Raw genomic sequence first — 17765 nt, forward strand, 5'->3', positions numbered from 1 at the left:
TGGCCTTCTCATTCTTACCTGTTTCCTCTTGGTCGGTGTGTGAATGACCACATACATTTACAGAAAGGCTGACCCAAACCAAATACCATCTCTCCCCAGTAATCCAGGCCAGATGCACACAAAGATGGAAGCAGAGACATGTGGCTGTCTTGAGCAGTTATTTTAACTTTCTCAGCACATTTATTTGCAGTCTGGTTGGCACTGCTAACACTTTGTGTTCCTAGTGGGTCACCCATCAAAATGTAAGTTTCCTTACTTTCTAATATTCTGGGCACATTTGTGTACATAATACTTATTTAGCTGTGTTTCTTATGTCTGCTTTTTTTTTTTTTTTTTTTTTTTTTCTGTTACTGAGATGGAGTCCGGCCTTGATCTTACTGTGTGTCCTAGGATTGCCTTGAACTATTAACCCTCCTATATCATTTTCCTAAATGTTCTATACAAGATCATGGAGTTGTTTTGTTGTTGTTTTGTTTTTTCTTCTTGGGGGCAAAAAGAAGAGCAGATGTCACTCTTGCTCATCTCTGTCTGCTGTTGATAATTAAATGTAAAACTACTTTGGGCTTTTTTTTTTTTTTTCTTTAACATTCTGATGCATCTCCTTGCCTTAAGTCATCTTAGAGTGGATCCAAATGGCTCTTCAAATGCAGAATGGATTTCATCTCACTACTTATATTTCAATGAACCATCTGTGATGCTCTAGATCCCTGGTCTTTTATTTGCCAAGGTGGGGCTTTCTAGACCTGTTTCAATGTCTTGGCATCTTGTAGAACAGGTTGGCTTTCCAGGTGTTAACCGTCTCTTGCAGGCAGAGTAGAAGTGGGTCAATTGGCCTTAAAATGATACTATTCCCAGGTGGTCTTCTAGCTAATCAATCTAGAGAGGTGCCTTACTTACCATTGCCATATCAGGAATTTCATGTGTGCTTCACTATTTCTCCAACACATTTTCAGTGATAATGCCCAACAGCGAAAAGTTGACAGTATCTACTGTTAAAACTCTAGTGTAGTGTTTGTCAACATGTGGGTCCTGATCCCCTTGAGGGTTGCATATTCTGTATATTAGATATGTGTATTACAATTAATAACAGTAGCAAAATAGCAGTGATGAAGTAGCAATGAAATAATTTCATGGTTGGGGGTCACCACAACATAAAGAACTAACTGTATTAAAAGGTCACAGCATTAAGAAGGTTGAGAAACATTGCTTTAGAGTTTTCTTCTTGGCATTATCCCATGGTCCTCTTGTGCCTGCTGGAATAATGTCCATTGACTTCAGGGTAAGTTTCTCCTCTGCCCCTTCTGTCACTAGAACTGCTCTCAGGAAAGGCACTGAGACTGTCATTTGCCTTTCAAGGTGACTTCAGGAAGAAGCAAGTGTTTTCTTGTTCTGTCTGTCTCTGGTGGCACAAGTTACTTCTGGGGCATCCTCTTTGACTGTGTGTACTGTGCTACACACAAGTTCTGTCTTCTATAAGTATCCCTGAGGGTCAAAGCAGGCCTAGATCTTTCCCTTACCAAACTTCACTGTTCACAGAGCCCAGTCTTGCTCAATGCCAAAGAACTTGTTGATACAACCTAATGGTGCCTGGCAAGTGATAGAAATTGGTCTTCTACATTGCTATTCATGACAGACTTCTGGAAATAGCATGCTGGATGTTGGACCTAGAAGAAAGACCTCAAATCTCTCATCATGTCCATCTGACTCACTCGAGGAGAGATATTCTCTAGTCTTGTTTGCATTTTCTCTCTTTCTTTGTTCATTTGTTTTAAATAGAAGGATTTTGCTCTCTTGCCCAGAGTGACCTGGACTCCTGGACTCCAGTCATCCTATGCACTCAGCCTCCCATGAGGTAAAACTACAGGTTGAAAGTGCCCAAGGCAAAGGCAGCCCGTTGCATATTTTGTCATATATTCATCAGTTTGAAGACATCTCTTATGTAGTCATTTGCTCAGCTGACACATCAGGAACACATCCAACATGTTCCACTTGATGCTAAGGATACCAGAGTAGCAATAAAACCCTGTTAACATAATCAAGGACTATGTTAGAATAAAGAAAGAAAAAGCTATAACCAATGAATGGGGAGCCACAGATGTTCTGAAGGGCTCAGCAGAGTCTACGGGAAGATACAGTTGAGGAATAACTAACCCATGAGATGGAGATTAGTTGAGAAAAGCTTGTTTCTGCTCTCTTTGCTCTAAGTAGGGTAAAGTGAATCATGGGATAAAGGAAATGCAGAGGCTAGTAAGCAGGACTCACAATGGAGTGCACAAAACAAGGAATGAATGCTATGGAGGACCGAAGAGACTGGAGGAGAAAAGATAGAGGAGAGACAGTGAGACATGAATCTCCACAGGCAGATAGCTGCTCCAACCATAGGCTCGACATTCTCTGGATTTTGGATTTATTGAGTGGACACCAAGGAGGTTAAGAGGGACACAACCATCTGTATTTGTTCATCCAAATAAAATGGAGGAACAAACACCTTCTTAGATTTTTTTTTTCCTGGTGCTGTGACAAAATACCCTGACCATACTGACCTGAGGGCGAAAGTATTCATCCTGGCTCATATCTCAACATACAGTCAATCCTATATGGCAGGGATGTCAGGGCATCTGGAGCTTAAAGCTGCCTTCAGATTACATCCACAGTCAAGAAACAAGAAAGCAAGAAACATCTGTGTCATAGTTAGGGTTTTATCAATGTGGAAAGACACCATGACCAAGGCAACTCTTATAAAGGACAACATTTAATTGGGACTGGTTACAGGTTCAGAGGTTCAGTTCATTATCATCAAGGTGGGAACATGGCAGCCCAATCAGGTATGGGACAAGAGAAGCTGAGAGTTCTATACCTTCATCTGAAGGTTGCTAAGAGAAGAATGAAACTTTCAGGCAACTAGAAGAAGGGTCTCAAAGCTCACCCCCACAATGACACACTTCCTCCAACAAGGCCACACCTCCTAATAGTGCCACTCCCTGGGACAAGCATATTGAAACCACTACAGTTTGCTAGTGTTTACTCACTTTCTTCATTTCATATAGTCTAAGATCCCCCACCCAGAGAAGAGTTTTGCCCTTGTTCAAGATGAGTATTCTCGTATCAGTTAATAAAGGCAGTCTCTGTAGGTATGCCCTTAGGTCTATCTCCCAGGTAATTCGAGATTCTATTAAGTTGACAGTTATTACTACTAACCACCACAAGTGACAATTAAATAGTGATCATTATGATATTAACTACCAGCCACTGCAATGTGAATAGAGCAAAGTAGCAAGTTTAGTAGGCATTGAAGGATTGGAAGGTGTTAGGTTTAAAACCTGGGACAAATGGCTCAGATGCCTATTTGACATCGCAAAACAGGAACTTGGCCTCCAAGTTCTCCTTGCAAACCTTCAGTGCCCACCTGTTACAGAGCTCTCCTGCCTCGATTACCCCAGCCTCTACCTAAATTCTCCAGCCCAAGGGGCTGAGGTACTCTTCCCTGTATAATCCAACCATTTTGATTACCTCTTTCTTTCCTCCTGGCTGCTGCACGTGGTTCCCAGCTCCCTTTCCATCTCCTTCTTTCCACCTGAAACAATTCTATCAGGCTATGTCCACTTGAACTCTCCCAGACATGCTTCTCCATCATATCTAGGAACAGACATGTTTCTTTTCTTTTCTTTTCTTTTCTTTTCTTTTCTTTTCTTTTCTTTTCTTTTTTCTTTCTTTTCTTAATTCAGAAGTCAGGGAGAGTAAGTGTTTGATGGGTCAGGACTGGGCAAGAAAAGCAACTCAAGGAGTTTTATGGCAAGGGGAATTTTACAATTGTGATATATTTCCCTGGATTTTGACTAGAGACCAATACATTTATGGATGAGGTAAATGTGTGCTAAATTTATTTTTGGCTATGATGATTTAGAAGTTCCTATGAATCAAGGTAACTGGTTAACAGTTGTATAGATCATCTGCAGCCTGAGCAAGAGAGCTGATGGAAGATAGAAGAGTGAGGATCAGGTAGTTGAGAGCTTGCATTTGAGATTGAGCCTCCTGAGACATAGGTCACTACATCTGCAGCCCATCAGATCAGCATAGGAGAGATGCCTTCAGTATTACTTGCTATTTTCACCACTGTGACAAAGCAGCTGAATAATGTGGACTGATTATGCTCATGGTTTGAGAAGGGTTCAGTCCATAACCATAACGGTAGGGAGAGCAGGGTAGAGTTCATGGCAGTTCTCATCTGTGATGGCTGGATCAGAATGTGAGGCTATTTGTTGATCCCTCAGTGAACCAGAGAACTAGCACTTAGGCTAGAACTGTGATCTGGGTTAGCACCTCCCATCAGAAGACCATTACCTCCAGCTAGGCCCTACGTCTTAAAAGCTGTACAACTTCACACCAGTTGGAGAACAAGTGTTTGAACACACAAGGCTCTATGGGGCATGTTATGCTAAACCATAGCAGTGTCTATGGAAGTGTCTACAACCCATGAGTAAGGAAACGACCCAGAATCCCAGCTGTAAGGAGCAGGGGGAGATGTGAAATTCTGCATGGCTGTTGCAACAGGCAGCAGTGTCAAAAAAAGCTCAGAGATACAAGGGGTGGACAGTGCCCATATAGCCTCGGTCTCAGTAAGAACTTTGTTGAGCAAATCTACGTTGATCAAGAAGCAGCTTGCTGTGTTACAGAGCCAGCAGCAAAGCAGGACAGAGTCAGCAATGGTCTCTCTCTCTCTCTCTCTCTCTCTCTCTCTCTCTCTCTCTCTCTCTCTCTCTCTCTCTCTCTCTCATAAGATTGGACATGAAAGCAAGAGCTTCACTATCTCCTCTTATGCTTTCTAAGGTCAGATTCAGATGAAATCACTGTACTCTTTGCTACTGCCAAGACTCAAGTGTCACCATCTATATATTTTCCCTCTTCTAAAACAAATACCTCCACTGTTCCTCCAATGACAGGGTCAGAGGTCTCTCGCCATCCATGTGATACCACCTTTGTAAAAGAGACCCGTCACCTCATTAAGTGGTAGATTAGAATGTTCATGGAAACAGAAATTTGGAAAGTATCTACTGAAGAGCAGGAAGAATCTCCTGGGTAATTCACCAAAGTATTTATCCCTGCGCCTGGCGTACGTTGGGTGCCCCTGACCGGAAGCAATGGTTTAAATAGGATTTTAAGCAATATCTACGAACGTGCTCTCAGGCTGCTTCTATGGTGAAAGAGCAGAACTAAGTGCTGACTCAAGGAGAAATGAGTTACTGCGCACAACAGGTTTTTCTTGCTTCAGAGGCTAGCTAACCCTTCTTAGGAATTGGAGGCTGTGAACAGGAAAGAGGGGCCTAGAGCCCTGCTCTAACCTCTAATTTGCTTTGTCACTCCCTTGCTCTCAGCTCAGGACCTGCCTTCTTATTTGTAAAGTGACTAATGGTGCTTGTGAAAACACGTGTCAGGGCCCCTGCTGTCTGTCATGCAGTACTGATGGAATATAAGCTTTGAAAAAAGAAAGAAAAAACTACTGCTTCCAGGGAACCATTTATATGGCACTCCTTGACCTTGGGGATGTGGCATGGGTGGATTTTCTCTGTGATGGTTTGTTAGCCCAAATGCACACTGTACTGCAGTGAAACATTGTCTTCACAAAACCTTCATTGGAACAATAAAGACTACTGCTTATATATTTCTCAAAGTCTTTTCCTAGTGTACATTAACTGATCATTTCACCTGCAATTGGCCCCTCTTATCCTCTTTTTGAAATTTTATTTCAGAGAAACGCTGTACTATCAATATTGAATAAAGGATTTACCCTGAGTTCTACTGAATCTGCGTGTGAGACATCATCCTTGGTGTAATATGGAGGCTGGCTTCTGAGAGTATGTGGTCATGGAAAGGCTGCTCCTCTTTCTGCCTGGTCTGAGCTGGACAGGAATGTGGGAATCATTTCTCTGTGATGTCCTAATAGTTAGGACTGAGATTTATTCTAATTTCTAACTATTGTATTCCTCTTCATTCAAGTCGACAAATTGAAAATTAGAGCTCCTGTAGTACTTGAAGAGAGAAGACAAGATCTACTTTGGGATCTGAGTGATCAGCCTTGGCTGCTTGTTTGGATCTCTCTGCTCCCTTTTCAATAGTGTGCCATTACCTGAGTCCTAATCACAGTCTAAGGCACATCGGAACTATTATCCTTTTCATGGCTGCTTCCTTGCGTGTGGCTTTTACTTTGTATTTTTTTTCCTATCTCCCTTTTGTGTGTGCAGGATAGGAAGAAGTCTGGTGATTGACTCATGTGGGACTATCATCCTGTGCTACTGCTTTGCAAATGGTTAAGCCAGGGGGAAAAGTAGGAAACAGTAACTGCCCAAGGGAAGTTTCCCAACTCCGTTCCTAGGTTATTGATGGACTTCTTTCTACTCTGTGTTCCAAATCTTTTCCGCCAAATGTCCCCTGTCTAAAAAGTCCCTGTGTAGGCTGATATCATCATCTACTTCTAGAATTTATATTTATGGGGTTGTGAAGTAGACAGATTAAATAAACAAGTGAAATAGACTGATTAAATAAACACACAGTCAAGGGAGGGTTTGTTAGCTTGGAAAGAAAGACGTGAGAAATGGATAGATGATGTCATGTTGGACAGAACACAAATGGCACTTACTTCTCTATGACCTCTACATTTTTAATTTAATGAAATCCTGGAGACAAATGGAGTCATTATAGTGCCAACCTTGATTTTGTTTGCATTTCTGGGAGGAAACTTTCTCTGCAGATATGGATAGAGGATTGAACTCAAACACAAGGGAACACAGGGGAAGTGCTGAGAGGATTTCTCATTGTTACTCACTAAAAACATTTTCCACCAACATAACCAGTTCAACTTGGAGTTGGCCGGCTGACATGTTACTTACACAAATTGTATTATCTGCTCTCCTTAACACACACCTTCTTGTACCTCATACCTCTGTCCGGAATGTCCTCAGCCTATCCTCTAATGTGTGGTTGGTAGCTTTGAGGTGCCTTTCTTCACATCTCTCTCTCCCCACCCATGTATCATGGATAACCTGCCACCATGGCTCAGTCATCAAAGTCAGCCATTACTTGCAGATACCCTTGCATCTCCACTAGTCTGTGATCTTCTGTAGATTGGAGCCAGCCTGTAGCATGAGACTGTGTGCAGGAAAGGTTTATGGGTCAGCTTTTACACTGTTCAGTTCATAGAGAGTCCCTGAGCAGTCAACTATGCCCTTCAGAGCTCAAACATTGCAGAGAAACAAGCAGGCTAGCTCCTCCTTCACCAGCAAATCAGTGTCCTGCCCATACCAACCACAGGTCCATGAAGGTGAGTGTAGCACATATACTGCTCTAGAGTTGCTTGTGGCTCACAAGTGAAGACAGGAAAGAGGATAGTAGTTCTAGAACATTGTGATCAATATCAAAGTGCTAATCCAGAGAGGGAGAAGTGCTCTTAAAGATGTGTAAGAAATGTTATGTCTAAGACTCTTAACTCTACCAAATTTCCCTCCCCTAGTTTCGATGAACCATGCTAAGCATTAACGTTTTGTGAGATGCTCAATAGACCTCTCAGTTCTTTGCTACTTTAAATGCATCAATAGATATGGAGGTGCTAGCCCATCTCAGGCTGTAGCCTGGTCAAATGTCCAGCTCTCCATTGTTGGTGTCTCTAGAATCTCAGGTCCATGTGGGTTTCCATCCTATGCAGAGGGAAGCCAGAGAACAGTGTTCCAGAATCCCCATGGTGGTCATCCAGTTTGATGGCTGTCACCACACTCTTTTCTCTGTCTCTGGTCTCCGCATTTACACATCAGGAGAATCCCTTTGCTAACTCTGTGGGCTTATAACTGTAAAATTCAGAAAGATCTTGTAAAGTCATTGAGCTGGAAGGAAATTTAAATATAATTTACGCCTTCGGCTTTCAGACTTGAGTGCCATTGTTCACTGATGTGAAAGGGTAAGGAGAAAGTTCCACAAAAGATAAATGGATCTGCTTTCACTAAAATGGGGTTGGAGACTGCAGGCTCCATTCACTCTCCCTGAAGACATCTTCTGCAGTTTCCAGACGCACAGTTCACCTAGACCAAGACTGACCCCTCTTTTTTGTCCAGAAAGCAACAGTCAGGAGGAAGTGACTTACTTGGTCATGGTCATTGTGAATACAGCATGTGTTTCTCAGTGGCTCTGTGTTTTTCCCTCCCCCACCTCCACCAGCTGTTCTGAAATGAAGGGACAGGTGCAGAGCAGAGAGCTCATCTGACTCAGGAAGGACTGGGAGAGATGAGAGCCTCCTTCAGCTCATCCTGCCCCAGGACTCAGCATCCTTGCTAGTGTGCTATCACTAATGCACAAAATGTGAAATTGTGAAGAATCATTTGCCAACATTCTTATCTCCACTGGCACAGAAGCGAGCTTGCTGGAGAGCTGCGAGGTGTTGGAGTATTGTTGTTTATCCACCACACATCCCTCGGCTGCTTGCACAGAGACTCAGAAAGGCTGCACACATAAATTCACATAAATTACCTTTACAAAATGTCAGAATTAAAAGTGGATTTTTATTTTGGGGACATGCCTAGAGAATGTTAACCCCTTCATGTAGGTAGCTGTGCCATCAGTGGGAAGCACAGTCGACACCTTTGAGTGCAGCACACAGCACAGCAACAAACATTCATGTTCTCTCCCTTACCACATGCATAGCAACCTGTGAAAAATGAATAGTTCAACAAGCTAAACACTTTTCTAAGGTCTAAGTCTGACCACAAGTATTCTTTGGAGTATGACATTGTTGTTCTGGGGTGCCTATAATTTGAATTTCATTGTCTGTATTTAACTTTTTAAAGTTTAATCATTCTCAGGTTCTCAAGAGACATAATCCTTTTGGTTTTAGTTTTTCTCATCTATTGCTCAAATTTGTGCACTGTCCAGAATTCATGTTCTGTGTTATTTCCATGTGTATCACTATTAAGGAATAGGATCTTTAGTAAGTAACTAGAACATGGGGTTTTGTTTCTTGCAGATCATATGACTGATGAAAGTGCTGGAGCTAACTAGTTGTGTCCTTTCCCCATTTCTGTCCCTGGTGCCATGTTAGGACACCGTTGGGTCCTTTCTCAAAATGTAACACCCAATTTCTTCAACTTGAACTTCCCACCTAGAATGATGAGAATGGTTTCCTGTTGTTTTAAGTTATCCAGCCTCAGGGACTTTGTTATAGCAGACTAAATGGACTAATACAGTGGTAGGTAATGTAGATAAGAGCTGATACTGAGGAAGCCTGTTTTCCCGAGATTTTAGGGACCAGTGAAGAGCCTAGACTGTTCAATATTAAATATTGAATATTATTAGATATTAAAAATACCCGTGTCAGGGCATTTAAAAAAAAACTGTATAAGGTGTCAATAATGGGAAGACACACTGAATGCAAGTTTATGGGGTTGTGCAGCTTCACAAGGAAGGCAGTCCTGAAAGCTAGGTAAGGGGTCTGAGGACAGACCTGCTCTGGCCTTCATTAGGAACGAGCTCTCTGAGTTACACCTGTTTCTGGTTAATGTCAGTCTTGTGTGCTTGATCTGAACTATGACGCATTTTTCTTGCACACAAAGTGTTTTGTTACTTACATATGTATTTATATATTTGTTTGTTTGTTTCATAGAACTCTTGGGAGAGAAAATTTTTCCGAGACCTTTTGTTATGCTTTTGACCCAAGTCATGGCCAAGAAAACATGGCCGGCTACTTCTTTTCAGCTAATCTATTCTCAGAATAGGTTTTATTCAATTCTCCGAGAAACAAATGTGTCCTGGGATCAACATCCCACCCCTCTGCCTTTGATTTTAGAAGAGACAGAAATGATTATGTCAGATTGTATAACTTCCACACAGGAGAGAACCTCCAGGATGTAATGGAAGTCCCGGGGTAACACTCTGGGGAGAACATTTCCGATTCTGAAGGGTAAGATTGGAAAAAATGAGCAGAACATTTAATGGGAATGTGAACAGTGGGGCATAGATTTGAGCCCGAGAAGCATATAATCTCAGTGGGCCCAATGCCCTATTGCTTTTGCGGGCTTTGCCATTGTAATAATATTGTTAATGAAAGTTGAGTTGAGGCTGAAGAGATGGCTCAGTGGTTAATTGCACTTGGAGGACCTTGGTGTGATCCTCAGTACCCATAAGCAACTATAACTCTAGTTCCAGGGGATCTTTTGCCCTTGGTGGGATCCTACACACATGTAGGATGTATGTACTCATGCAATGTTACACACATGTGGATAAAAATAAATTAAATTTAAAAAATTATGAGACTGTAACTTGAAGTATTTCAATATTTTTACATTTTCTCTTATGTATAGCAGGTTCTGGGTATGTCACACCTTTTACTTTTTTTCTGACATGACAAAAATAAAAATTCAAAGCATTGTTTTTAGCCTAAAATGTTATTTTTCTTTTGATCTTGAAAAGAATGCAAAAGGTGCTATGAGATCCCAAAAGCTCTCTGGACCCTGGTTTTGGGGAACTAGAAAGGCTTTAGGTTACAGCAGTGACTATGATTTATTATGGAGAAAGTGCTGATGAGTCCTGCTTCATGGAACTGTCTCTAATCTCGTGGCTGCCAGAGGGCCTCCATTTTGCCAGGGCCTCTATTTTGCCAATACTTCTTTTAAGGACTTCTTCTCTGTCTCCTCTCACTTTGTTCTTCTTCTTTGGTTATGGAACCCCTGTTCAGTATATGACAGGCAAGTTCTGAAGTTTGACTAAATGTCACTTATTATAAAATAGGAAAAACCAGAGAACTATATACCTGAAGATGAGGCTGTGGAAGACCAGGGCCATGGAAGATGGGTTGTGAAACATGAGACTGTGGAAGATGAGAGTTGTGACTTCCTGTTCTCATCCCAGAAGCTGCATGACCTTGAACGAGTCTTTCACCTCAGCAGTTCTGTGCCAGTGTTTACAAAATGAAAGAGTTGGAGCAGATGATAATCCTCTAGTTATGATTTATGCCCTACACGATCCTGAAATACTAGAAAAAGTCACAGAGGGATAATTGAAGTTTTGTATAGAGATGGTTATACTTAGACAAAGATCTAGAAGTAACTTATCTGCATATCATATACATATATATGTACACACACATATATAAATGTGAAAATTAGCTCTGATTTTTTTCTAACAACTGCGGAGTCAGAACTTTTATTATCTAACTAAAAGAAAAGTAGCATATTCTTTGGAAACTGCTTGGCATTTATTCCTATATGTATTTTTTAGCTACATATACAGCAGTCAAATTACTTAATCTTTAGAAGTCTCTCCGAATCCCACTCCTTCAATGAATCTGAATCATCTTTTTTGCAAAGGCCAATGGCTGCTTTACATTTTTTATTTAATTTTTTTAAGAGCTCCTGTTCTATGTTCTCATGCTACTGTTCTACTGTTTGTGATACTATTTTTCATGTCTGTACGTAGGTGTCTTGGACTATTAGGTGTTTAAGTAGTACCACTCAGAATAAGCAAGCAATACTGTAAACCTTTTTTTCCCCCTTAGGTGAGGTATTCATTGCACAAAAGTCCCAGAATGAAAATACTTGACCAACAATGGCTGCCACATCATGTTTTTTTTTTTTTTTTTCTAAGTGGGGAGTATTTCCCTCTCTGTAACGCTGCGCTGTAGCTGTATCTACTCGAATAGTAACGATTAATGTAAGTCTATTAGGACACATCACAGAATGACCATCCTTTCCAGTTCTAAGTGGTGCTCTACAGGTCCACTGCCATGCAGAATTTGCACTGCAGAAGCAATGGGTCCTTGGTTGACTTGGTAGTTGTCAGGTCTAGGATGTTTAGATAGATGCCTGCCCTCCTTTACCTTGAGTGGAGAGGCTGTTGAAGAATTTTATTCCCTGACCTTGGAGATCCAGCCCTACGCCCCCCCAATCCCCCACCGACCCCCCCCTCCCACCCAGCCCCCCACCCCCCGTGGTTGCTGAGAATTCCAAATCCAACCACTAAGGCTGGCTGAGCTTCCAAGGCTTAAGGCTTTAAGAATGCAAATGGAGCTGAGAGTTTCCTCAGTTCCTGGATCTCAGACAGTTCGAGAGCTCAGAGTGCTGCCTTCCCCAAGTGTTTCCAGAGAAGACAGCCTGGGGGAGAGGAAGTGGTGCTAATTAAATCCTCCCTCTGTTTTCCAGGCACAGGAGCCTTGAGCAGATGTCTGTTGTTAGTGTGTTCACAGAGTGCACAAATACAGAAGCAGGCTTCCCTTCTCAGTGACACAAACCTTCCTTCATGAGAACTTTGGAAATGCATTTCCTTCTAACACCCACTGTAAAGGAGGTGCCAACCCCCATGCATAGAGTACAGAACTGCTAGCAAGGCCAAAGGGTGCCTGTCTCTTGGTCTATCCGTCTCTCTCTGTCTCTCTGTCTCTGCCTTTCTCTGTCTCTTTGTTTCTCTCCCTTCTTCTCTCTCCCCCCCACCCTTTTCTCCCTTCCTCTCTCCTCCTTCCCTCCCTCCCTTCTTTCCCCTTCATTTCTTCCTCTGGTCCCCTTCTCCTGCTTTTCCATACCTTTTATTCTCTAAAGCCAATTTCAGCCTTTGTGTACCTGCCTTTAAAACATTATGCACATAGTCAAGGAAGACCTATGGTGGGTATGCTAAACTCAAAAGCATGTGCGTAAGTACTGCCAAGTATGCCTTAGTTGGTACTGTAGAGTGAAAAATTATAAAGGCCATCTTATGAAATATGTGTAAATTTTTCGCCTTAGACCTTGGGCAGAAAAGCACCTGCCAGCAGGTTTGGGTCCATCTAATTAGTTACAGAGGAGGAGGGAGTTACAGTACAAAGGCCTGTTAAGAACATCCCAGAAACTGACTGGCCAAGGGAAGAACTACACCCTGCCCCATGGTACGGCCTACTAGTGTTCAAAAGAGGTAAAACAACCAATCCTGTGCACCCGAGCGAAAGTTCGATTTTTCCCTACCCCGCCCATATATAAGCGCTATGCCCCTGAGCCACGGGGTCAGTCCCTCTATCCCCTATGTGAGATATGGGGATATGGGCTGGCCCAGAGCTCTGATATAATAAACCACTTCATGTATTTTACAGCAAGACGGTCTCTCGTGTGTCCTTTGGGTGCGTGTTATCCTGTGACTTAAGTGGACCCCTTTTTGGGGAGTCCCGGACCTTTCAGTACCTCCCTACTCTGTATCCTTAGAAGGATGTGTAGGGAGTAGAGAAGACTGTGACTGCCGGGGTTGTGAAGATCAGCTAAGATAAAATGGAATGGGAGCTGTATAAGGCAATCCACAAGTTTAACCAACTGCATTTTCTACTGAAATCAACCTCCTCAAAGTGCCATCCACAGTTGCCAGAGACAGTTCTGTTTACTTCTACCATTCTGACACAACTCCTAATAGCATCATCTTATGCCAAAATGCTTGGATTTGGGCAACGCATGTGTGTTACATGAAGTGGAGAGATGTGAGCAAAGTTTGTTTACTTCCAATAGGGCCCTGACAGCTGACCAAATAAACGATTCAGAACAAGTCTACCTTAGTGAAGGTTATTGGGGTGATTGCCTACAGTGGCATAGGGAGGTTTCATTTAACAGGAGCATAGTCGACTCAAAGGCACCTGCATCATCAAAGCCTACCCCAGCAGGAAAGCGCATCCCTGGAGCTCTCTTCAGAACTTGGAAGTTGCTTGGCTCCCCTCCCCCCAGCCCTTGTTCCTGCGTCTAAAATCTTGGCGAGGAGCCTTGTGACTCCTATAACTTTCTGAGCTCTCTCAGCTTTGGCTGTGTGAGCTTCTCTCCTTCCTCCCACAGACAATGTTTCAATTAAGAGGAAAGGGCTCTCTACAACAGAGTGTGATCACGCTATTTTTACCTCTCTTGAATGTTCTGGTTTGTCTCAATTTTAAGGGTGAAAATCTGCTGGCAAGCTAGGCTTCCCCCACCCCACTTTCTGGCATTTCACAGGAACTGAGGAAATGGAATTAAAGCCGCCTTTTAGTTGATTAAGAACATAGAAGCAGCTCTGAGACTAAGACGTCACTCCTCATGGTCAACCTAGGCATGAAGCCTGCTTGCAGGACACATTAGTAACTGGCCTCCTGTAGGGATGATTAGATGATTGGACAAAGTTCCTGGGCGTAGGCAATGTCTCCATGTGCTTTCTTACTCTGCTAGGAAACAGAGCACTAGATCAATCAAGCAGACGTTTCACAGGCCTGCATGGGCCTTCTATTTTGTCCTCATAAACAAAGCAAAACAAAATAAGACACTTCATAAATAGAAATCAAGTTGTTGTTTTTGTTTAAATGCTAAATAATTATTTTGTTAGTACCTGGGGACACAAAAACAATTGAGAGAGGTACCCACAACATCATTACGAAGTCAGAACTACTTTTAACATTTTATTTTATGTTTTTCAGCTTCAAATAGTGGCCGTTTGTATATGTATACACATAGGAAATTACACGTGTAAAATTTTCTTTCTTTCTCTATGAATAATTTTAAGACTTAAGAGCAATATAACTCATGTGTGATAACTTTCATTTTCCATAAGATATATTTTGGACATTTTTATGATAAAGTATATATTCATATTTTAAGAGGAGCACTGTATTTGACATACATTTCATTTTATATTAAATGCAAGGCTGTGTGAATGCTTAATATTGCTATTTATTATATAAAGTATTTCTCTACTAGTCATAACGGTGTAATCAAAGAATGTACACAATGTAATACAAGGTTATAAGTATGTGTGTGTGTCTTTGGACATTTTTCTGAACTGTTTTCTTAAAATAAAATGTTAGAATTGGAACATTTGATTTGAAACTATGACAGTTCCAGGTAGTTTATATCCTATTAGTCAGTGTTCTGTTGCTGTGAAGAGACATCATGGCCTTGACAACTCTTATAAGAGGAAACATTTCATTGGAGGCTCACAGTTTAAGCGATCTAGTTCATTCTCATCTTGGTAGACAGCGTGGGAGCCCACAGACACATATGGTGCTGGAGAAGTAGCTACATCATATCCAGAGACACAAGGAAGAGAGAGGCACCTGACATGGCTTGGATATCTCAAACCTCAAAGCCCACCCCCAATGACACATCCCTTATTAAAGCAACACCTATTCTAACAAGTCCACACCTCCTAATCCTTCTCAGGCTGTGCCACTCCCTGGTGGGCAAGCATTCAAAAATATGAGCCTATGGGGACCATCTTTACTCAAACCACACACGTTCTCACCCCAGTCCCTGGAGCTGATCAAGAGATACATTCTCATTGCTTTTCACTCTTAAATACATACGAGGTAGGTAGAGTTTTAGACAAAAATGCCAGGAAATCACAAAGATGAATTACCTGGCACTAATCTCATGCTCTATTTCCTATGTTCGGTTTATGTTCTGGTACTAAAGTTGAGGAAATGGAGTGATTCACAACCTCATTTTCTCAGTCCTAAGAGTCTCTATGTCTCTCCCCTGGAGAAGGCCCTGCACATAGGTGACATTTAGATGTCTGTGCTCTTGCACTATCCACTGGTGCCTCTGTCTGATGAAAGTATGACTGTTTCCATTTGGGGAAGATCTTTTGCTCCTTGTAACCTGTTTTTCCATACCCAGGATATGGGTGGGATGCTTTATCATTGAATGAAAAGATTATTTCATTGTTTTAGGCTAAAGAAATGTCAACAATTGGGAGCTTTGAAGGATTCCAGCCCGTGTCTCTGAAGCAAGAGGAAGACGACCAACCCTTCGAAAATGACCACTTGTCCACAAACGAGGGGAATTCGGGCAAGGATCCAGTACCAAGGAAGCTTTCAAGACAGCAGAGTATGACAAAAGCAACACTGTACCCCAATCCTTATCGGCAGCCCTATGTTTCACGGAAGTACTTTGTTGCACGGGTAAAAATCACAATTTCAATTCTATTCAAAATTTCTTTTGAAATCGTACCACCTTCTCTGTACTGCATTTTGCCAAGGGTTACATGTCTTATAAAACTCTTTGAGAAGTCACCATGATCCTCATGTAGTTGTCTTTATTTCCATTGTATAGATGAATGGTGTAAACTTCAGACTAGCCAGACCCATCAACTTTTACCTCTCAGACACCGTCAAGAAGATACAGTTCCTGTAGCCTTTATATGTATGTGCTTCATTCCTGCAGGGATACAAAATCTGGCCTCAAAGAATTAATGCTTAACAACTAGTGAACATATAGTATAGTAGAAGGTAAAGCTATGAGCTCATTGTTTTAGAAAGAAATAGACTGTGAAGTAGACTATGCTGCTGAGGCTGACCTGAGTCTCAGGATAGATTCTGGGATGCTGGTGCTACCATGGGAGCAAAGGTTTGAAATTAAAAACTCTGTCTGCAGTTGCAGTGTGGGGCTCAGAATTCTTACTTGAGCATTGGAGCCAGAAAAGTAAATGGACAAGGCTTATATATACTGGTGTAAAAGGCTACTGTAATACGTCTCTAGCATTTGGATCAAGTGGAAAGTACATCATGGATTTATTACTTCTATGTTGATGGTTTTTTATACATTTTGATGTTTTGCAGTCCTCCAAAGTTCTTATTAACACAATAGTATAATCTATTGGAGGAAAAATAGTATAATCTATTGGAGGAATGTAAACCATGACAACACAGTTTTTATGCATATATGGGGTACCTTCTTGTTAAAAAATAAACTTCTCTTTCTGTGTGTCTCTGTTTCTCTGTGTCTGTCCGTCTGTCTGTCTGTCTGTCTGTCTGTCTCTCTCTCTCTCTCTTTCTCTCTCTCTCTTTCTCTCTCTCTTTCTCTCTTCATTTCTTTCATGTGTGGGAGTGTTTTTGTATATCAGGGCAGAAGACAATGTTTGGAAGTTAATTCTCACCTTCCACTTTATTGAGATAGGAACTTTCTTGTGGGGTTTTTGTCTAGTATGGTACATACTCCAGACTAGCTAGCTTGAAAGCTTCTGACCAATTCTTACACCTCCAGATCCCACCTCACAACAAAAGTGCTGGGGAGATATATCCCGCAGAATTGAGGGGTGTATGTTTGTGTGTGTGTGTGTGTGTGTGTGTGCGCGCGTGTGTGCAAGTGTGCACTCGTGTGCTTGTGTGGCTTCTGGAGATCATGCTTAGGTTCTCTGATTTGAGTATCACTTTTAACTTCATTTTTCTGACCATTCAAAATATATTTTCAAACCCAATATCATAAATAAGTAAATGTCAAAATTTTGAGGGTGTTTACCACCCTGAATGAATTCTAGTTTGGTGACTTTAAATATATACCTTCGTTTAAGATAAAGTTCAAACTGAAGAAACTGAATGTGTATGTTTAAACATCACGTAGACTCCTATGTGCAAGGCACTTTGGTAGGTGCTATGTTATCTGTGTTTGTGTGAGTGTTTTTGCATATGTCAAGCATATGGTCTGTTTTCCAAAATATGTGAACTTTATTGAATATGCAAAGTTAAGTGGAGATGGAACTGCAAAGGAAATGTAAGCATCCTTTGGAGTTTTATGATCTAGATATGGATGAAGCCATGGTTTGATGAAAATGTACAAAGCTGTGATTCAGAATAAGGGCCTGGAGACTGGAGCTGGTCCAGCTATGAAAGCAGGCAGTACAGTCTATGTACAGCTCTTTGCTTTGCTTCTGACAGTAGTCCTAAAGGTTGCGTAGGTTGACCAGTTGGCTCTCTACAGTAGGAACAGGGAATATCATCATAGAAAAACTGAAACTCCTAATAAGTAGAACTCATGAGAAAAAAAAAA

At 41.6% G+C, this 17765-nt stretch overlaps 1 protein-coding gene across 1 annotated transcript in view; it reads left to right on the top strand.

Annotated features, from left to right (window-relative positions):
• Nucleotides 1-17765, top strand: part of Tprg1 (tumor protein p63 regulated 1) — a 138445-nt gene that overhangs the window by 12932 nt on the left and 107748 nt on the right. Inside the window, exon 2 of the mRNA XM_034514779.2 lies at nt 15671-15901. Coding sequence (XP_034370670.1) covers nt 15680-15901 — 222 coding nt within the window. The 5' untranslated portion in view covers nt 15671-15679. The remainder of the gene's footprint in view (nt 1-15670; nt 15902-17765) is intronic.

Source organism: Arvicanthis niloticus, chromosome 12 (genome assembly GCF_011762505.2).
Source record: "Arvicanthis niloticus isolate mArvNil1 chromosome 12, mArvNil1.pat.X, whole genome shotgun sequence".
NCBI classification, from domain to species: domain Eukaryota; kingdom Metazoa; phylum Chordata; class Mammalia; order Rodentia; family Muridae; genus Arvicanthis; species Arvicanthis niloticus.